Source organism: Leuresthes tenuis, unplaced genomic scaffold (assembly GCF_036924035.1).
Source record: "Leuresthes tenuis unplaced genomic scaffold, fLeuTen1.0.hap1 SCAF_1, whole genome shotgun sequence".
NCBI classification, from domain to species: Eukaryota; Metazoa; Chordata; class Actinopteri; order Atheriniformes; family Atherinopsidae; genus Leuresthes; species Leuresthes tenuis.
Window position 1 is genome coordinate 20,422,901 of NW_027325355.1, and position 21,087 is coordinate 20,443,987.

Below are 21,087 nucleotides of genomic sequence, written 5' to 3' on the forward strand. Positions count from 1 at the left end.
AAAGGTTCATATTTTTATTTTTAAATAGTTTACAACGTCTGTAAATAAATATCGGAGAGGGTTCGCTTGATTTCATAGCCTGAAACGTGTGAAAAAAACTGTTTATTCCGAAATTGCAAGACAAATCTGAGTATTTACACAGTTGTATAATGGATACCTTCTGTGAGGTAGACACAAGACAGCAAATGATATACAGCAACGCTGGGTATGACTGTATACTGTACACTTACATATCACATATTAAGAGTATGCTTACTGTGTGGACGATTAAGTATAATAGTATGCATTTTCAGTACAGACATTTTGAATAGTCAGTTGAGCAAAAAGATGTCAGCCAAGTGAAGCCTGTAGTTTAAATGCCAATGGCAAATATACATGGATTGTACAACTCCAGAAATATATGTCAAAAACAGCATTTATGACTTTATGTACAAGTTCTTGACTATTTAATTGACTAGATCAGACAATCAATTCACCTTACCTAAACGTTTGAAGTGTGAACAAATGCTCACACATATCCTAAAAACAGTATCACTTTAAATAACAGCATAGCTCAAAATTGAACAACCAAAAGCTTAAAAACAAAACTAAATCCCTGACAGCTTGTACACGGACTCATTCATAGTGTTCTGTAGGAAACAGAATCATTAGCTTCTCAACTTAACACGACACACAGAGGCTGGCATTTAATTTCCTTTTCTTTTTGTATTCCCTTTTGAGTCAAATAAAAAGCCAATTTTGTTCATGACGGGTAACACAAATCAACCAATTCTCATGCTAAATATAAAAACATAAATAAACAGAGGAGGAGCATCTAATAGTATGTTTCAGCTTAAGCGCAGTAAATCTAAAAACCTGCTTATTCTTTTGCATTGAAATGCAGTTACAATGTCTTTTTACTTGAGCTAATACTTTGAATTTATTGGTAATATACCCCAGATTAAAATCTTGGTACAACCAGAGCTATGAGATTTTTGAACAAGTGTGTACATTGATATTTGCACATAGTGTTTCTGCCACCTCACTTTTTAAGGCACCGTCCCTTTTCTCCATGACCTGGCATTGCACATTTAGTTGGAAATCCCAAAAATAAATAACACCTTCTCACCTCTTTCAGTGTTCTGTCACTTTTAAACAAAGTATCAACTTTCTAAAAAGGGGAGTAAAAAAAATGTGGCTGCTTGTATAATACTAAATACATTCAGTGGCCATGGTGGTCTGATGAGGTCGAAGTTGGCTGCAGTTTCTCAGACTTGCGATCTTTGGCTTCGGTGTCCGATGAGGAATCTGAGTCCAGGCCCTGCTGTTGCTTCAACCACATGTCTGCGTACAGGCCTTCTTTGAGCAGCAACTCATCGTGTCTTGGATGGATATATGGGTGTTACTTACAGTTAAGTGAACAGGAGAATGTGCTACATATTCAAAATCTACATCTAGAGAGTCAGATCAACATGACACACTTACCGCCCACGCTCGGCGATTCGGCCATCACTGATAACCAGAATCTGGTCTGCTCCAATAATGGTGGACAACCTTTTGTGTACACAAAATGGACCCATCAGTTGGAAAAAAAACCCTAAAAACTAAACCTTTTGGGGGGAAACTAAAATCACAGGAATCCGTTACCTGTGGGCTACAACAACTGTTGTACGATTGGCACAGACTTTAGCCAGAGAGGCCTGGATGTTGCGCTCTGTCTGTGTGTCCAGCGCAGATGTAGCCTACAGAGAGAGTGTGTTATCAGATTTCAAATAACAGCAGACACTTTAAGCTTTTAATGCTGTCCCATAGATAAAAGAAGCTGTCCAACGTGTTTCTGAAAAGACCATTCAGTGAGTCATAAGACCCAGTGCACATGGATAGTGCCATTCTTTCTGTAGGTGCATTCAGATACCTCATCAAGCAGGATGATCTGTGGTGCTTTGAGGATAGTTCTGGCGATGGCCACCCTCTGTTTCTCTCCTCCACTAAGCTTCAGACCCCTTTCGCCCACCTGTGTATCATAACCTAACACACACACAAACACAGTTGAATGGCTACAATTACAATTATTCTGCGATGAGACACAAAGCCCCTCCACCTTAATTTCAAAACTGATGGTCAGTGCTTAGCAGTCCAGTGTAGAATATAGTAATTCTCTTTAGATAAGTACAACTGTTTTGCAAAAGCACAAAGGGGAAGCATGTTGTATTAAGCTCAAATCATTATGGTGAATAAAAAAAGAGAGGTTACCTTCAGGGAAGGCCATGATTTTATCGTGTATATCTGCAGCTACAGCAGCCTCCTCCACCTCCTGGTCACTGGCTGAGATGCGACCGTAGCGAATGTTATCCATGATTGTGTCATTGAAGAGCACAGTATCCTGGGGAACCACGCCAATATGAGCTCGCAGAGAGGTTTGCTTTACCTGAGGAGAGACAAAGTAATAACTGTAAAAACAGCCTCTGTTACTCCTGGAATTCCTGAGAGAATGCGGCTAATCTATGCACACAACCGGCCTTCAGCTGCACATTAATTAATGTACTGCACCTTCTAATGCATATCATGCAGCAACATAACATCCTTCTGTTACTGATATTTGCCCATTCTATGTGGCAATTTAACTCAAACTTAATCTAATTTGAGTTGAATTTCAAGCATCAAAATTTTCATAAAGATTATGAAAAGACAAATACACTTCAGTCTTAAATACTATGTAACAAACTTTTCATATGTGAATTCCTTGCAATTTTTACTATATTTTCAATTCAATTTGTTCTCTTTCCATATTCTCTTGTAGTTGCTGTGGTGCCTGACACTTACTTTGGAGATATCCTGGCCATCAATGCGAATGCAGCCTCCCTGAACATTATAGAAACGGAAAAGCAGTCGAATGATCGTGCTTTTCCCTGATCCAGATTGTCCCACCTTGGGGAGAATAGCAGAAAATAATGATCATACAGCGTACACCTAATATAACACTAACGAGAGGGTAAAGTCTAACTAATATTTGTCATACCAGTGCAACTGTCTGGCCTGGAAGAACTGTGAAGGAAACATCCTTGAGAATCTCCTTGCTGTAAAACAAAACAATTTAAAGGCTGCTCATCTGTACTTTCTCTCACAATTAGCAGGGAAACTTTGTGCACAGCTTTTACCAAAACCATCAAAGCAAACTTGAACAAACCCATTTGTGTAGCTGAAGTAAACATTCTCAAACTCCACTCTTCCCAGTTTATACAGCAGATTCCCTGCATTTACTTCATCTTTCACCTGCAGAAGCAGATATATTCAGAATGTGAAGAAAGCTCTCAGTACAGTATTGAAACGACAACTGCAAATACTTCTGTTTGAAATGTACCTCTTCTTCCTCCTCAAATATTTTGAACATGCTTTCCATGTCGATGAAAGAATTTTGGATCATTCTGCAGAAACAAAGGGAAGACATCAAGTATGTAACAACACTTCAGGCTTAAATGCTCATGTGAGCAAATATTTACACGATAACGACTTATCTATATTATCAATTTCCTTTTAAACTGGAGGCCTCTTACCTGTAGTAAGTTCCAAACCAGTTGAGAGGAGTGTACAGCTGGATGATGTATGTGCCGAAGAGAACAAAATCTCCAACCTAAGACGAGAGGGCAATATTCATTGGCACGCTGCGCAATTAAAATGATTCCTCCCATATGGTAAAAAATAAAGAAATGCTAACTTGTTTCACGATCATTATCATATGAAAAGGACAAGTGCTTTCAAAGATGGCGCCTATATTTTGTAATATGTTTGTGTCAGCACCTTGAACCTTCTTTCAGTGACAAAGTAGGCACAGAGCAAGGAGCCAGCCAGCAGCCCTGAGCCGATGATGATGTTCTGCGTTTGATTGAGAAATGCCAGGGATGCCTGAGTCTTCCACTCTGAAGCCTAAAATAAGAGGAGACAATAAACACTGAATGCATGCTAATGGACACAATCTATAATCTTTCCCAAGAAGTGAAACCAGAGCAATATGAGGATCAAAAGCAGAAGGTAGTTCCTCATTCTTTCCTTAGATTTGGTTTCTAACAATTTTGTTGTGTCATACAATGACTTGTTGCAATAAGAGGATCAAAAGCAGAAGGTAGTTCCTCATTCTTTCCTTAGATTTGGTTTCTAACAATTTTGTTGTGTCATACAATGACTTGTTGCAATATGAGGATCAAAAGCAGAAGGTAGTTCCTTATTCTTTCCTTAGATTTGGTTTCTAACAATTTTATTGTGTCATACAATGACTTGTTGCAATATGAGGATCAAAAGCAGAAGGTAGTTCCTTATTCTTTCCTTAGATTTGGTTTCTAACAATTTTGTTGTGTCATACAATGACTTGTTGTTCTTCTTGTGTGACTTGATGCTTAAGCTGATACAATCCAGTTCTTTATTCAACTGACTAAACCGGGTTAAACAGGACATGTGCTGATACAATGAAACTGACTGTACATTATTCTTTCCGTCTTTGTTTTGAAGCTTAAACTGCCATAATCATGACTGCATAGTGTGGCCAGCACCTTGTCCAGCTTGGCTGTGACAGCAGCGATAGCTAGACATTGGTCTAGTTTTGAACACACCTGCTCTGATTCCGGTTAAACTACAACAAAACATTCTTTCAGTGGGTGGTTTCAGTATTATGTTGGAGAAAAAGCTCTAGCATCTCTTGTACTTCACCTGAGATTAATAAATACCTCTGACCTACCTGGTATTTCAAGATGGCATCCTCAAAACGGTTGACCTCGTAGTTCTCTGCATTATAGTATTTCACCTATTAAGAGACAAAACAGTAGTTCAAGCTTTGACTTTGACCAATTCATATCTTTAACTTTCTGTGGCAAAAAAGTCCAATCAAAGCTCAAGATGTCACATGAAAGATTAACCACAGCATTCATATAGGAACCCCCACCATGTATAGTGTTGCTTTATTAACTTTAACCTCCAAGTCTCAAGGTGTCTTTGAATAATTCTGAAACTTTTCGATGAACCAAAAGGCAAAATGTTTGATGTACCGTCTCAAAGTTCAACAAGGAGTCCACAGCCTTGGACTTGGCGTTGTTGTCCTGCAGATTCATGTCTCGTCTGTACTTGGTTCTCCATTCGGTGATGATGATGGTCAGAGCTGAGGGACATCGACAAGCAATGAGAAAACTTCTGTGCACTTGTCCAGTTCATGTCAAAGTCATTCAATAAAGTCTTATAAATTGCTTTGGTTAAGCATGTCCCACTTACTGAGGTAGAGGGTCATGCAGATGAAGATTATAAGGCCAAACCAGGCATTGAAATAAGTGATGAAGTAGATGATGGAAATGACAATATCAGCGATGGTTGGAACGATGCTGAACACTATGTAGCTGTGAAAGAACACAGACAGTGGAGTCAATTTCATCTTCCATCTCAAATGAAAAGTATCACAGCGTCCAAACAAAACCTAGTGCTGCTAAATACAGTATATGCATAGTTTTGGTTGATATATTAATTGATTAACAGTCATACTGATTTGCTAAATCTAAAGTTCTGATAAAGAATTTTCCATTAATGAATCATCACAACATCTATAACCAACAAACCCAACCCAGTGACGTCTCACCTGAGCAAACTGTTGATGGAGGAGGTGCCGCGGTCAATGCTTCTCAGCACATCACCAGTTTTGCGGCCCAGATGCCAGCGTAGAGAGAGGGAGTGCAAGTGGCCAAACAGACGAACCTGAACCACCCGATTGGTGTACTGCTGCACACGGATCCAGAAGAAAGAGCGCATATTACTGACAAACCCTGAGGCGCCTGGGAGGAGAAGAACAAAGTGTTAAATAAGGCTGTTTATGTGATGCTCCAGAGCTCACTTTATAATCGTGTCCAGAACATGAATGAGTAAGGTTTACCTGCCCCTCCGCCCTGCAGGAACTTGAGCAGCACATAAATACACACTGTAGTGGCCAGAGTGCGCCAGCTGCTGCCATCAGTCAGTTCATTCACTTTGAGAGAGATCAGGGTAAATGAGAGAAAAAAAAGTGTCACACAGCCAAGCATAGGAACATTTTTGTGTGGCTCAAATGAAGTCAACTCTAGCCTCTACAAAACTGAGGCGCTGATTTGTTTTAACAATGTCACTGCGAAAGACGCCATTTAAATTAAGAGGCACATTTGAGCCAGCAGGGTATGGTAAAGAGGACGTTTCACATACCGATATTTTTGTAGTAAATGGGTACAAAGACATTAATAGCCCTCTCGATTCCCAGTAGTCCCAAACAGAAGATGACCAGAAGCTGGAGGACGATATTGCCTCGAGGCCACATGTACGGCACAAGCAGGCGGACTTTCTTCCTGAAACCCTGCCAGGTGGACACGTTCTCCTCTGTTCTTCCCAATAAACTCTGAGGTACAGAAACATACACCAGTAAACGCAAAACCCATTTCTAGAAAAAAGTGCAGAAGTGTTCCTAAAAATGCAACAAAAACACAAATCTGTATGCTGTTTTTTTAAATATCAGTCTCACAAAGAACAAAAATGTCTCCAGTGTTTTCAACGATCCACTCACTATTAAGCTCACAAAGACCACGTAAGCATCACTACCTGTCCACTGTTCTCCACATCCCGCTCATCTTCGTTGATCAGAAGCATGTAAGGTCTTCGAGGCAGGCCCGGAGCTTTAAGACCGATGAAGAACAGCAGACCAGTGCTGCTGTAGCGGATCAGCCACAGAGCAAACTTAACCTGACGGGTTCATGGACATTTACAAGCAGATCAGCATGGATGCCACATCAAAGATAAACAGTATGCAGGAGTGAAGATGTGATAATTCAATACTCATAACACAGCTATGTAACAGTAACCAGCCAGCCTTAACGACCTGGTTAAATCAACTGGTAGTGGTAAGCTGTTAAATTCAAATGACACTAAAATTCGGACATAATGCAATGATGGATTGAATTAATGCCTGATATGTAGTTTGCAGGGCACTGGTGTATAATAATAGTAATAATAACAATAATAAAAACCTTTTTTTTTCCAGTTTAGGACAGGTAGAATATGACAAAAGCTTCATAAAAGAGAAAAAAAAACAAAAAACTGCAAGTCATGCTTGCAGGTATGAAAACACAAAGTGGAGCCTACTGCGTCTGACTCAGTGTGGGAGGAGCAAGATGTTCTTTGTGTTTTGATTGGCTAACCGGGTGGAGTTTAGGAAGGAAAACTTGTCTGACATGACAATGACTCAGCAAAAAAAAGACCACACCAAAAGCACAAATCCCGTGCTGTTTGCGTGTAAACACAATCCATTATGTTTTAGACAGTTTGCATTGCTAAGAAATCAGTAATGCTGATGGACAATATATAGTTCTAAAAGCTATAGATTGATGAAACAAAATACCAAGCATGATTGGGTCTACTTTCTTTCGATTTGATCAAAAACTACATCTTATGTGATGTTCAGTCTTTCCTCACCTGCTGTTGAGTGTCCTCCATGCCCCACCACCAGTGAGGACTGTACCAGGAGACAAAGGCTAAGTTCTCAGCTGAGAAAGCGATGGCCCAGAACACCAGCAGGACAGTGCTGTGTCCCCTTGTCCGGTCCATCAACAGGACCCTGCGTCTCTCCACCCTGAGCGTGGCTAAAGCCCAGGCCCATCCCGCCACAGAAAAGGTGCCGTACAGCACCACATATCCCGGAAGTTCTCCTGCAGTGGCAACTTGCCACAGCGTTGCACCCAGAAACTGAAGCAGGAGAAGGACTGAGATGGCCAGCTGGAAACCATAGAGACGGGAGCGTGGGATGAACTTGGGTTCCATTGTGGTGCCATACTTCTGGTAGCATATGTGGTGGAGGGTGCCGAGGAAGAAGGCGATGGTGAGCAGGATGGTGGGGACCAGTGTAAAGTAGAAGCAGGGGGAGATGCCTTCATCCACCCAGGTGTGGGAGATGGAGGCATTTGATTCACAGTAGCTCCGCATGAACACCATGGCTGCAGCTGGGGGATAGGAAGGATTTTACTAGAGGCGCAGCAGCAGAAGAAGCAGCAGAATGTATGTTCAACAGGCAGCACAAATTTACAAAAATAATAAAACATAAGCTTTTTAAAAAGGACAAAAGCAAGTGTCCCTCAGTTTAACACCACACAAGCACAACTGGCTAACACGCTGCTACACACGGCCATTAAAGCGACTCAACATCCCTTTGCTGCTAAGAATATAAAACCCATCACATCACCAATATAGCACACATTAGCAAAATGTGAGGTCAGTGCAGTTCAGAAAAACACGCGAAAGTCAAGGTGCAAACCGGTAATAGCTCATTTGCAATACATTGTGCAGCTTAACGGACAAGACGTATCAAGAATTACGCACCGTTAACGCATATTTTAGGGTACTATTATCTTACTTGCCAGGTAGATACAAACAGGCTGCTCTCAACTTGAAATAACGTAGGCGCTCAGGAGCAGAGGTTACTCCTGGGAAACGAGAGTCCGTCTTCTTAAATCTGATCTTAATCTATTAGCCGGCTTTTTGTCCGGAAGACACGCGAATGACCACTTGTTACGTTAAACGTTGCTGAGAGAGTATATGCTACATAACTACGCGTCTGTCATAGCTGCCACCAACTGTCTGCACTCATGCTCCAAAAGTGGTCGTCCTTGTCGCGTGTGTGTTAAACAACAGCTATCCATGACTCGGCAATCGACGCTTACGTAACATGGTCTGAGTGCGTACGGTGGACTTCAGCGCCCCCCAGAGGACGGACACGAAACAGATTCATCAGCTTTTGAACAGGGATGGGGAAGGAAAAAGGCTGAAATAACATGAAATATTAGATACATTAATATATTCACGTGACTTTGAATTACTCACCAACTCTACATAAATCTACTAAGAGTTGTATGAAAGCATTGATCAACTCGGTCAATTTAAAGTTTGAAGTTCTGCAGGACGGTCAATAGATGGCAATATAAACAAGAGATCTCGTCTGAGGAGAGAAGTGGATGCCATGAGAAAGTGTAAGAAGAAGAGATAATACATCCTTCATGACTGTAATTGCAAGTGGTGAAAAAAAAAAGCTTATTGTTAAAAAAAAGCCCACACAATTACAATGTGAGGTACATTATTAATAATAACAGTATATCTATTGATAGCTACTGATAACACTGAATGCAGGATTAACGATATTGTAGAGTAGATACGGGTGTCTCTCCTACCAAAAAGCCTATTTGCATCTTTGAGCTGAATGTTTTCCTCATCAAACTGCAAATTTTGTTTGCTAAGAAGGAGGTGAAAAACTGGCTACCACATTTCTTTTTCCTGTTTGGATAAATAAAGGACTCTTCAATAAAAGTGCCTGCAGCTGCATATGAAAGTAGAAAAAGCATAGAGGAAATTCAGATGCAGTTTTCAAAAGCAAGCAAAAGCATACAGAATGAAAGAGACTGAGATGTCCTGTTTGAGATTAGACACACAGAAACTCAGACAGTACAGAAACTGGGGTGAGGAAAGTGATAAATCTTATCACAATGGGCAGAAATAGCTGCTCATCTGCCTCATCTCTCCATTTTTTTGTGAAAGGAAATGGACTTTTACGGCACCTTTCCTTTTCTCTGTGGCCTGTCTTTCCACAGTCTGCTTTATTGTAAAAAAAAAAGCTATTTTCATTTTGCATGGAGAAATTGATATTTACTCACAGTTCAATGAACACAAAAGTGTGCTATATACATATGAGTCTTTCAAGAAGAAACACTTTCTATCCTCATTCAGCAATCCAGCCCTTGCTGACAATCAGAATATTAAATCATAAATCATTTGTGTTTTGTATGTCCAGAATAAATGTACTCAACGGAGAGATTCTGTTATAAAACTAATCATAATTTTAAGGACTGCAATAAAAGCTTGCAGAGATGTTTGCTTTACCTGAAAAAAATAATGAACACAAATAAATAACTACAGACTTTCTGTAAACACACACAGTTACAAACAGAAATATGAAGAACAAGGCTGTATTAGAGCAACAGATAAGAACAAAACAATAAATGAAGCAATAAAGACACAACCAGTTTGATCAAAGTCCAACAGGGTTAAATGGTTATTCACAGTTAACTACAACATGGAAGAGTAACACAAATCAGTTAAGCTATAAACAGTTTAAATAGTAGGAACAGTATAGCTAGCACTTAATGATGTAAACAGTGTAATAATTGTCCGGCAGCGGACACTGATGCAAAGAGGTAAGCAGTGAAAGTAAGAGATACAGGACCATTCTGAAAAAAACAGTGTTGGTTAAGGTATTTGTTGCTCCACAAAGAGGCAGTTAGCCTTAGCAAGAGGAACTGTGTTGACCAGTAAATACAGATATTAAACATCAAACCCCAACTGCAGCACAAAAGGGATGAGTGTTGACCTCAGTGCACCATATAACTTATGCAGGGAACATACATACAGTATGTGAAGTCAGTTGTTCCACAGATCTATGGGAGTCGATGGTGGGTTCTTGGTGGACTGATTAACACCTAAAACATACCACAAAAATTATTCAAGACGTTCTTAAGGCAAAGAAATAAAATAAAAAAAGTCTTAAATGGCCAAGTCACCTGAGCTCAGCTCAACAGGGCGTGCTTTTTGAGTCAACTAAAGGCGAAAGCAATCAAGACCTGCAAAGAACTCAAGAGATTAAACTCAACACTCAGACACCCACGAGTCACACAGTCATTGACTGCAAATTATTTCCATCCAGTATTAAAACTAATCATCATATATGTTAATTAAGTTTTGAGCTTGTGAAGTTTGATTACAAATGCAAATGATTGTATTTCATGGCATTGATTTCTTGATCATTGATTGATTATTTTTGTCAGATCTCTTGATTTAGAGCTGAAAAACCCATTCTGAACCACTTGAACTTTTATCAACACAACTTTTGTTTATGCTATTTATAATCTGGACTGTTTTAAATCTTGAGACAAACCAATACAACGATGCCGTGCAATATTCAAAGATAATCAGTAGATGGCACTAAATACAAAGATATCATCAGAGGGAACTAATTCAAACAACATAATCTTTTGAATGAGCTCTTGTAAGATCTCCATGACCATATATGCAGGTGGCAACACAGCTCCTAGACATGTCACATAATAACAGTGTTCCATCTGAAAGCCACATAAAAGCTTCTGACTGACTGACGTTATTGTCCAGCGTATCTCTTCTACTTGAAGGGGTAATTTCCTACTCTACAACTCACAAAAACATCATCTTGCAGGGATGAGGGGGTTTAAGCTATAAGGCACTCTCCATTCGAACTGTAAATTCAGGGTTTAGTGAAAAAGAAGGGAAGTGACTCCAAAACCATCTGTCAAATCTTTTCTTTTCTCTGAGGATGAATGAATTACTCTTCAGAAAGAGTGCATTTGTGTGTCTGTGTATGAACCTGCATGTAAGAGAGGAAATAACGTGAAGCATATCCTGATGTAGAGTGCAATAGAAAACCAAAAAGGCAGAATAAAAGAGCTTGTGATGTCTTGTGTGAGCTTACACTCTCTCTCTCTCTCTCTCTCTCTCTCTCTCTCTCTCTCTCTCTCTCTCTCTCTCTCACACATGCACACACACAGGACACAGGCAGGGATAGAAAAAAGGGCTAAATCTTATCATTTAGAGCCTTCACAATGGGAATAAAGAGCTGCTAATCTGCTTCATCTTCCCGGTTCTTTTGTGTGAGTGGAAATGGACCTTCTGTCCATCGGCTGCTTGTCACCCCACTCTTTTGTCCCCCAGTGGATGTGACGGCCTGCCCATCACAAACCTCATCTCTCTCCCCTTTTGTGGGGACCTCCACATACAGTCTCAGCTGGACCCCTATAAGTCCTTTAGGTGTGTCTTTTCTTGTGCTCAATCCTACCTATTCTCTCATTCTCCTTTCTTTGTTTGCCGCAGGCTGCCTGACACATTTGAATGGTAACAGGCGGGGATAAGACGAATGTATATGCCAATCTAATCTGTTGATTTAGAGAGAGAGGAATATCTGTGGTGTTTGGAGGGCTACATCTAATCTTATTAGTACTGAAGCTGATCAATAAAGGTTTCAACTCTGCTCAATGTAGTATTCACTGAAAGACTGGGCTTTGTGAGCTTGTAACTTACCAAAAGCACATTGGCAGATGACCTTTGTTACATCCGATACTCACAAATCACCCATGATCTTTTGTGTGTTTGGATTAGCAAAGGAGTTTGCAGTCTTTTCATATGGTATATTGGATTAGGTCTGGCAAGCAAATACTTTGAACAAGGAACTGCCTTTTCTGTTGTAACTGATATACATGCAGAGATGCAACACTTCCTATTTATATTTTTCGGTGAGAATTCGAAAGTATGCGGATGACACACATTTTCTGTGATTCAGTCATTTAAACACTTTGATAACTCAAGGCATTGAACAGGGTTAACAGCCTCTGAGCAAAGAGTCAACAATGTCAAGATTGAGTGCTGTTTGCAAAGCTCTCCATTAAAAAAAGACTTCCAACACACTGACAGTACTGAGCTTGACATTGTCTCTCTGAGGTCAAGTTTGAACTGTCTGCCTGCCGAAAGCAGCTCTGTCACCTTTCCTGCTGAGAAGAGAACAGCACAGGGGATAAGATCTTCTGTCTGACCGCTCTTGATAAACACAAAGGAGCTCTCTCCACTGTGACTGAACTGAAACCTCACTTCAGTCCAAGAAAGACCGAGAGTCATAGGGGAAGGAGGTTAAGGGGGCCACAGAAGCCATGAGTGCAGAGTGGTAAGGAAGCACAGGAGAGATGGAGAAGGAGACAGTGTGCGTGTTAAAGATAACAGAGAGTCAAGAAACCGGTCTGAACATCTGTGGCGCCTCAGTTTGGGGATTCAGTCACAGATACGAAGGCAGATAGTCTAAAGCAGGGAGTTATTGTCAGAGCTGCAGCACTAACCTGTGTATACACTGTGGGTACAATGGACTGGAAAACTAGCAGTGCCCTACTGCAGCGACGCCCACAGACACACGCGCAGCAACGCAACTTGCACTTGCCTTTTAAGATGAAAACCCTAACTTTGATATTTCTCTGTTTGTACTGCAACACATGAGGCATTTCTCCTCTTACAACATTCTTACTTAGACCAGGGGCATTCTCACATCATGGCATTACTTGTTGCTTCCACAGACCAATATTATACAGATTAACAAAACTTTAATGAAATTTATTATTGTGTTTCTTATGCACGCAGACCCCAAGGCAAACATGAACCTATGCACAGGAAGAATAGTGGAATTAAAATCAGCTTGAAAGCTTGACAGTTGTAACAGAGACTCCAGTAAATCCATACTGAAGCGACCTGGGCTCTGTGCAAACCTAGCGGCATCTTTCTCTGAAGAATGACACGAGAGGAAGTCGAAAGATGAATGTAGATTACTCCTGTAATGATAAAATGTTTCAGTATAACTTTATCATCCGAATGACACAATTATATAAAAAAGCAAACCTGAAAATAAACACTAAAGCCTAAAAACAGCAATATGATGGCGCATGCATTTGGATGTGTTCAGTCTCCACAGCACAGGTTAAACTGTTTTCTGTTACAGTCACAGGTGGTGGAGATCGGCTCCACCGCCAGTGGTGGAGTCTTTGATGGCTGTAATGATGTTGATGGTTGATGTGTTTGACCTCCAAATACTTTAATCCAAATTCTGCCAAATCCACAACCCCAGAGATGGCCACAGAGGCAATAATGTGACCATGGCTGCTTCTGGACATCATAACACTGTTGATAAAACAGAAAAACTGCAACCTTACTCACAGTGAGTTTGAAACAGCTGTGGTATGACCTAATTTGGGTTTGTTGTACTGATTTGATAAAATCCAGAGGAAATCTGCAGCCATCTGAATGCCCTGAAACTGAAGAATGTTATGAAAGTTTAAGATTGTGAGACTCTTTTGACTTTTTGTAAAACAGCGTCATTGATATCTGATCTGTCATAGGTATTTCACATTTATATGTTTGAATAAGTGTTGTTTTAATTTTCGATAAGCTCAAAACTGCACTACTGTTGAGAAAACTGTTTTGTGGCATTATAGAGACAAAGCAAATCTTGTGTGGGCCTTTGGAGTGACAGATGTTTAGAATTACTGTTCTATGATAACTAATAACTGTTAATGATTCAATATGCCACAAAATAACTACCTTTTTAGGATTAATAATAATTAGGATTAATTAAGTATTATTCAATTCATTTAAACTAACGTTTTTAAAATGTAAGATTTCTTAGGTAAAAAGCAGTCACATGACCCTTCATTCATATGTCAGTTGTAGTTCAGCTCCTTATGACAAAACTGAACAGTAAGTGTTGCACATGAAATAAAGATGAATTCATTGAAATAATTATTTTGTCATCTGACTGAACTGTATGAATCAAAGTCAACCACTTATACTTTTGCACTTTTCCAGATTTGAAAAAAACATTCGGTTTTCCTCTCTGGGCTCCACTCACTCTTTCAACGACCAAAGTCTTGTGTCATTTGAGTGACGAACAAGCAGCAACAAGATTTTTAAAAACGATGGTCGATGGTCTGTTGGATATCCAGGCATGCCAAGATTTGACAGCCTCATAAAAGCCACTGACTTGATGGTCAGCAAAAGCTCAGTAAAAAACACATTATAAGGGCAGTGCAAAAAACAGTGAAGTTAGTAAATGGAAGAATTTAGAAATAAGTTAGGCTCACTTTTTTGCCTTATTTATCACTGAGGTTGGCACAAGCTCAACAGTATCTATTGAATGAAACTTGTTACAAGAGGTCCATTTTGCCAGTTAAAAATCCCAGTAATCAGAAATTATATAAAAAATTACATGTATTGGAGGGAGCCTCTGTTCAGTAGAGTCAATAATGTCACCATGGATGACTGAGTAAATATAAATTTGTAATTAAAAATACAAAAACAATTCTGACAAAACCCAACAAAACCAAAAGAAGGATGCTGGAACTTACACATCCTGTACAGCACTGGTTCCAAATACCCAAGAACTATTTAGTCACTGTATTCAACCAATCAGCTCCTTTGACATCTCAGAGACAGATACACGCACACATAACCAACAAGGACATCTCAAATTGAGACAAACGATTGAGCTATATGTTTCAGATTGGACTGTAGTTTATAGAGCAGCAACAACAGTGGACAGACAAATGGAGAGAGTAGTATAGGAAAAGTAGGAAAAACAGCATTTTATCTAAAATGTTGTATTTCCACCATATTTTCATGGTAGGTAATCATGTTAACAATTATGGGTCAATGTCATTATCTGTACTTTTGTGAGTGAACTTCTGTTGACTAAGAAGTCTTTTATTATGCTAATGAGTTTGAGACATAGTTTACATATTAAATCCTGAATTGGGTTATAATTTTGACAATGGATCTCCACATGAAAAACTGGAGACTCTTTCAAATATCTTGATCCTGAACTTTCCTTTAAGATTACATGATAAAAAGGGTTTATGGTTGTCTGAGCTCACTTTAAAGATTGATTAAGTGTAATTGCCTTTAAAGTTTGAAAGAAAATGATCCCTCAGTTGGTATGGCCTATAATTGATTATGCAGATTTTTCTCTATCAAAACACCTCTGGCAGCCATCTTTGGCTCCTGAATTTTGTTTCTAACTCTCTTTGTAGATTTGTTTTCCCCACTGTTTGATGTATGATTGACTTATTTGCATTTTAATGGGTCCAATTCATTTTTAATGTGTTCTTTTTAATTGTAATTATATATAAATATATATTTTTAGTTATTTATTTATATTTAGCACAGTATTTTTGGCATCTATTTAACCTGTTCAGTTTTTTTTAAGTCTACTTTATTTCTAATCTTAAAATAACCTGTTAAAGGTTTGATCCTTAAATCCTTTTGTTGGATTTCATTGTTATTCACTAATTGATTTAGATGTTTTGTCTTCCTTTTGTTGTTTTGTTGAGATAATGGTATGAGGTAAAGGAATAGGTGTTTGAGCTCTTTCTCTTGGTGTATTTGTGTTACTGTTATGTCATTTTGTTTGTAAGAGTTTTGCTAAGTTGTATGCATTTTTGAAGCGACTTGATAATAAGATGACTCATCAACAGGGGCTATTCTATCAACAAATTCAATCTATTATCATGTTTCATAATCTCAGCAACTCATAGGACTCAAAGATAAATTCTACTAATTTTAAATGATAATAAAAAAGTATATTATGATAAAAACAAGACATCAAAAATTAGATTGAACTACAAAGTCCATGTGGTACTCTGAATCTGGACGTGTTCTGTCTAACAGAATCTGAACTGGTGGCACGATGACTGGAGCCTCAACCATCTAGTCCAGAATTTGACCCTGGTTTAGTAACAGAGTACCCCTAGCATGCACAATTCCTCGCCTTGAGACAAAAAATGCACATTTTGTGTGATTTATCCCTAACACGTTTGAATTATGGAGTATGAAGTGAGAAGTATTTAATGAACTAGAAGTGCCTTTATGATCCCCCACTCAAGAAGGATTAGGAAGGAGAGGAGGCACCTTCCTGCATGAGTAGCTCTGCAGCAAGGCTGACTTCCACATGGCTTGCTGGGGACGCTGCCAGGGAGCAGAATGTCAATTTTAAAAGAGCATCTCTTTCCTTTGGGCTGGAGGGTGACGGATAATGCTTTTGTGCATTAGCGAGAGGGGAGGGACATCCATCATAGCTATGTGAATGTGCTGGTCTGAATGTGTGTGTATAAGTCTGCATGTGCTGATTGTATGCAGGTAGTGGTGCTCTCCTCCAGGCTCTGGTGTGGTTTAAAGAGTAGTTCTGAGAGTGGAAGGGGAGGGTGGTGGGGTGGGAAGGGGGTCTTGTAGGAAGATTCAAAACAGGCAGAGCATCTGGAGACAAGGACTCTCACTGGTGTCAAGCAGGGGCGGGTTATTTATTTGGTTGGGGGTCGTGGGAATACTGGAAGCATCTTCTTGCTGATGAGGAACTGTTACGTTCAAACACATCACCAGTGATGCTGTGTGTTTTATGTCTAACACCAGCTGTTGTCTTGCATCTAGGCTGTTTGGTGGGAGGGAAATAAAGACGGTAACGGAATAAGGAACATGCTAGCATGTGTATACAGTGGCGTGCAAAAGTTTGAACATGCCAGCTCAACATTTTGCTTTCCTTAAGATTTCTCTATTTCCAGTCAATTTCAGTTTAAACTAATACAAAAGGGAAAAAAGGCACCAAATAAAGGCTTGGACACTGAATTGTTGGGGCTTAACATCACTGCTATTTTCAAGTATCACTTCAAATAAAGGCTTCTTTATTTTATCTGTTAAAACTTTGACAGACAGTTTGTTTTTCCTTGGTCAACTGTGGTATTTAACACCTTGTTTGCATTTTCTCATCCATATAAACCTGACAGTGGTTACACTCAATACAGAGGGGCAGTTGTTCTTGGCAAGGTGCTGCGAGAAAGTGATACTATGGTTTGACCTGCTGAACTTGTTCAGTTTGAAATGCCACGGTCTCTGAAAGCTAAAATGCAACACACATGCTAATGCTGTTCTCGCTCTGGTTTCCATAACAACAAAAGGTGAAGGAGACTGGCCTCTAACTAAAAAGCAGCCTGGGTGGGAGGACACTTGGGACCTGTGCACATACATACACATGTCGCTAAAACAAGCACCTTAGCAGGTTCATACATGCAAATAATGTTACACGCATCCAAGTTGTTATATTATCACACAACTTTATAAACCCACCCATCCACCCGCTCTTGTTGTTTTCCCACTCTGGGTGTGTTCAGAGAGGAGGCAGGTGGTGTGCGCTCCCCAGGTGTCATCCTCTGAGGGTTATTACTGTTACAAATAATCCCATGATGACGGCGAGTTCAAACTGTGTCAAACATAAAGACGGGATATTGATTTGATATTTGCAGGAGACTTTGTTGGTGGATTTGGCAGCTTGTTTGTTGTTCTTTCTCGTGTATATATGGAAACAGCCACACTGTCTTTGTGTGTGGCCCTGGTCATGGGAGGAAGAGCTTTTGTATAGCTTGCTTATTCTACTACGATATGTTTACTCGACTCTATGCTTGTGCCCCAGTGGCCTGATGCTGTTATGTCTCAAAGGGCCCAAACTGTAGTTTGAGAGTGACTGATAAGCAAATTGAGCAGGCCCCCTTTCCACCCTGCTCAGTTTGGTTATATGCAGAAAGATTGCTCCAGTTGTTGTATTTTCTCCTTTTACTGCTTTTTCTCTGTGGCTCTAAATCCAGGCGTGAATATTTCTTGGCATGAGTGCTAAAGCTTGTGGGAGTGAGGTGATTTGAAGCCCATGCAGCTGAAAGATTCACAGTGTGATATAATAATTCAGGTGAAAAACAATGCATGGCAGAGAGGAATGCGCAGAGATAAATCTCCAAAATGTCTACTGCAAATGTGCCATGAATCTACCACCAGGGCATCGTTCAGCACGAGTGTGTGTGCACAGCCAGATAGAGAAAAAGAGGGAGGGATTGGTAAGTTGGCGGTTTGAATGATGTTTAGCTGGAGCTCAGTACAGATGAATGAGGCTGAAAATCCGCTTTCCTCCTGGGTGCTGTTACTCAGAGCACTATGATACAGAACTATCACAGAGAGAAGGATGTCACCACATTACAGTCCCTCACACACACACCATTTCCACCTCCTACAAGGAATAAAATATAACCACCATCAACAGCAACCCACTCAGAGGATTGAGGGTATACACAGAGCAGAGTTCCATCCCACATTAACCAAACACAGAGAGCTCTCCTCTCGAGACTTCACATCGACATTGGCCTCACTGGCACTAATCTCCCCTCTGCTTCATCACTTTTTCTCAGAGCTCACACTGCTTATGATCAAATCATGAAAATAGAGGAAGAGGGAAAATAACAATACAACACAGTCACTGAGCGACGGCTGCAATTTCATGCCATAATGGAAGTCACTGTTTAGAATAAATGAAAGGAAGGATTGTTGTTACTGTAATATAGATATTTTTTTATGTTTAGAAACTTCCTCAAGAACATTTTACAAAGGCAAGTAGCACCAAACTTGAAATTTTAAATCTTTAAATCATGCTTTTCTATTTAATCTTATTCTTATTTACTGTGCTTCTCTGCAGAGTTCATCCAACATTGTCCAACTTCATCAAAGGGGAATGTGGCGGCTGTTCTTTCAAGGCCTCTTGGTAAACACACGTAACTCGTGGAGCTAATTTGATTCAGATGAGCAGATTTATGAGCAGAGCTGAGGAGAGTTGGGAGGTTCTGTGTTTTTCCAAGGGTAAAACTGTCAATTGTTGTGGAACAGATGGGTCTCAAAGCGCAATTTGAATTTGATTATTGCCTAAGTGGAATGCATAAAAAAAGAGAAAGCTCAAAAGCAAGTTATAAGAGGGTAGTTACTCTTTTCATAACTGAAGTAGGTTAACATTCCATTAAGCTAATTTTCATTTCTTATTTTCTCTTATTCTTGTCTTTTAATGACAATGAGCGAGAATCATGATGCTCAGCTGTGTATTTGCTTGTCTCTGAAATCTGCCCCTGCTGCCTTTTTGAAAGTGTGATGCTCTTGTCATTAATTGATCTCCACTTTTCACGGAAAACAGCTTCATACATTGTTTTTTCATTCTATTATTGACACGCTTGTTCAAATAATAACAGTCTTTACAACTCAGCCTTGCTGAAATCATCTGACAGCTTTAGAGTGGAGAGCTGTCTGAGGTACGGGCGTTGAACAGACTATTACAGAGGCTATAAGATGTTTTGGCAAAGAATGCTCAAATCCTGACAACCTGTCAAGTGTGATTGCTCAACTAACAGCTTTCTTTTACTTAACTTGTGACTGACAAGTATATTTTTAGCTGCTGTTCTCTCAAGTTCAATAGTTTACAGTAATGGAGGTTTCACAGAACTTATTTGATCTGTTTTGAGAATTGGGTTGTGTTAGAAATTGTAGAAATCAGTGCTAACACTTTCACTGTAAGAGCACTATTTGGCCTTTGCCCATGGAGCTTCACATGGTTTTTCTGGGTTTGGTAGCCTAAAATCTCCACTCCCCATTACTCCAGGTCAGTTTGAAGCTCTTTAGCTGTGTCCTGAAATCATCTCATCGGTTTCCTCTCAGAGAAATTTTAAATGGTTGGAACATGTATTTCAAGAACTTTGGTGAGTGCCAAACTCTGATGCTCTCAGAAAAGCCTCTTGTCTTGTATTGGAAAAAATACTGATCCCCTTTTTAGGTAGAGGAACATCAGTTATTGGTTCATCAAGATCAGGTGACCTCTGCAAATTAAGCACAGGTGAGCCTTGTTAGGGTTTTTCCTTTGTTTGAACAGCTAATTTCAAGTCATCAAAAGGTTATCAATAATACCTGTGTACTAAAGCCTTTTTATTTCTTTCTTTTAAAAAAACATATCTGGTTTATTGTGCATCAGTTTATGACAATATTCCAAATTCTGTGCTTATGGTTAAAGATGCATGGAAATAATACAGGGAGAGAGCGGATAATATACATGTTAAATCAATATGCAAATAACATTAGCTTTAACTCTCTTTTCCATCATATAGCAGTTTTCAAGCATAAAAGCAACCCAAAGAGCTTTACAAATCAAGGGCAAACAGAAAAACAGAAATTAGCTATTAGGACTAATTAAATGACTTTTTTGAACTCATAGTCATGCTGAACCCAAAGCCAAACAGTAATATAAAAATTTCCCTCAGCAAAGTAAACTTGCTAATATCAATAGAATACTTGAGTTCACCAAATGGGCCAAAAACTCTTTCATGTTCCACTGGGTTCAATTAATAAACTGTGTTAAACTTTGCTTTAATCTGAAGCAATTTGCTCAACAACACAGCCATTAAATACACAACTCTTCTGCTACAGTTATAAATCTGTGATGTCCAGGACTTGAACTGCAACACCATCACTCAATCTCAACCACCACCACTCCACACAGATGGTTCGGGCCGACTGTGAGAGGCCTCCCACCATGCCCGATAACAAGGTTCCTGAGCTATATAGGGTAACTGTGACTGTAAACACACCAGCCTCAAGGGGAGTGAACAGGTG

The 21,087-nt window shown here is 39.6% G+C and overlaps 1 protein-coding gene across 3 annotated transcripts; it reads right to left on the reverse strand.

Moving 5' to 3' along the window:
- Positions 1-63: 63 nt before the first annotated feature.
- Positions 64-8,688, reverse strand: abcb6a (ATP binding cassette subfamily B member 6 (LAN blood group) a). Of its 3 annotated transcripts, none has more exons than XM_072363156.1 (20): positions 8,381-8,687; positions 7,447-7,970; positions 6,577-6,717; positions 6,187-6,376; positions 5,885-5,977; positions 5,594-5,786; positions 5,236-5,357; positions 5,016-5,125; positions 4,709-4,774; positions 3,778-3,903; positions 3,534-3,610; positions 3,341-3,404; positions 3,167-3,252; positions 2,999-3,056; positions 2,803-2,907; positions 2,233-2,407; positions 1,895-2,007; positions 1,627-1,721; positions 1,465-1,533; positions 64-1,361 (listed from the first exon to the last, which is right to left on the reverse strand). In XM_072363156.1, the coding sequence occupies exons 2-20, from the start codon at positions 7,960-7,962 to the stop codon at positions 1,202-1,204; spliced, it is 2,559 nt and encodes an 852-aa protein (XP_072219257.1). In that variant the 5' UTR covers positions 7,963-7,970; positions 8,381-8,687; the 3' UTR covers positions 64-1,201. The 3 variants fall into 3 exon arrangements, with proteins under 3 accessions (XP_072219257.1, XP_072219332.1, XP_072219414.1); XM_072363231.1 differs by having other exon boundaries at positions 7,447-7,964; positions 8,370-8,687; XM_072363313.1 differs by lacking the exons at positions 64-1,361; positions 1,465-1,533; positions 1,627-1,721 and adding an exon at positions 1,740-1,816 and having other exon boundaries at positions 1,847-2,007; positions 8,381-8,688.
- Between the last annotated feature and the right edge of the window lie 12,399 nt (positions 8,689-21,087).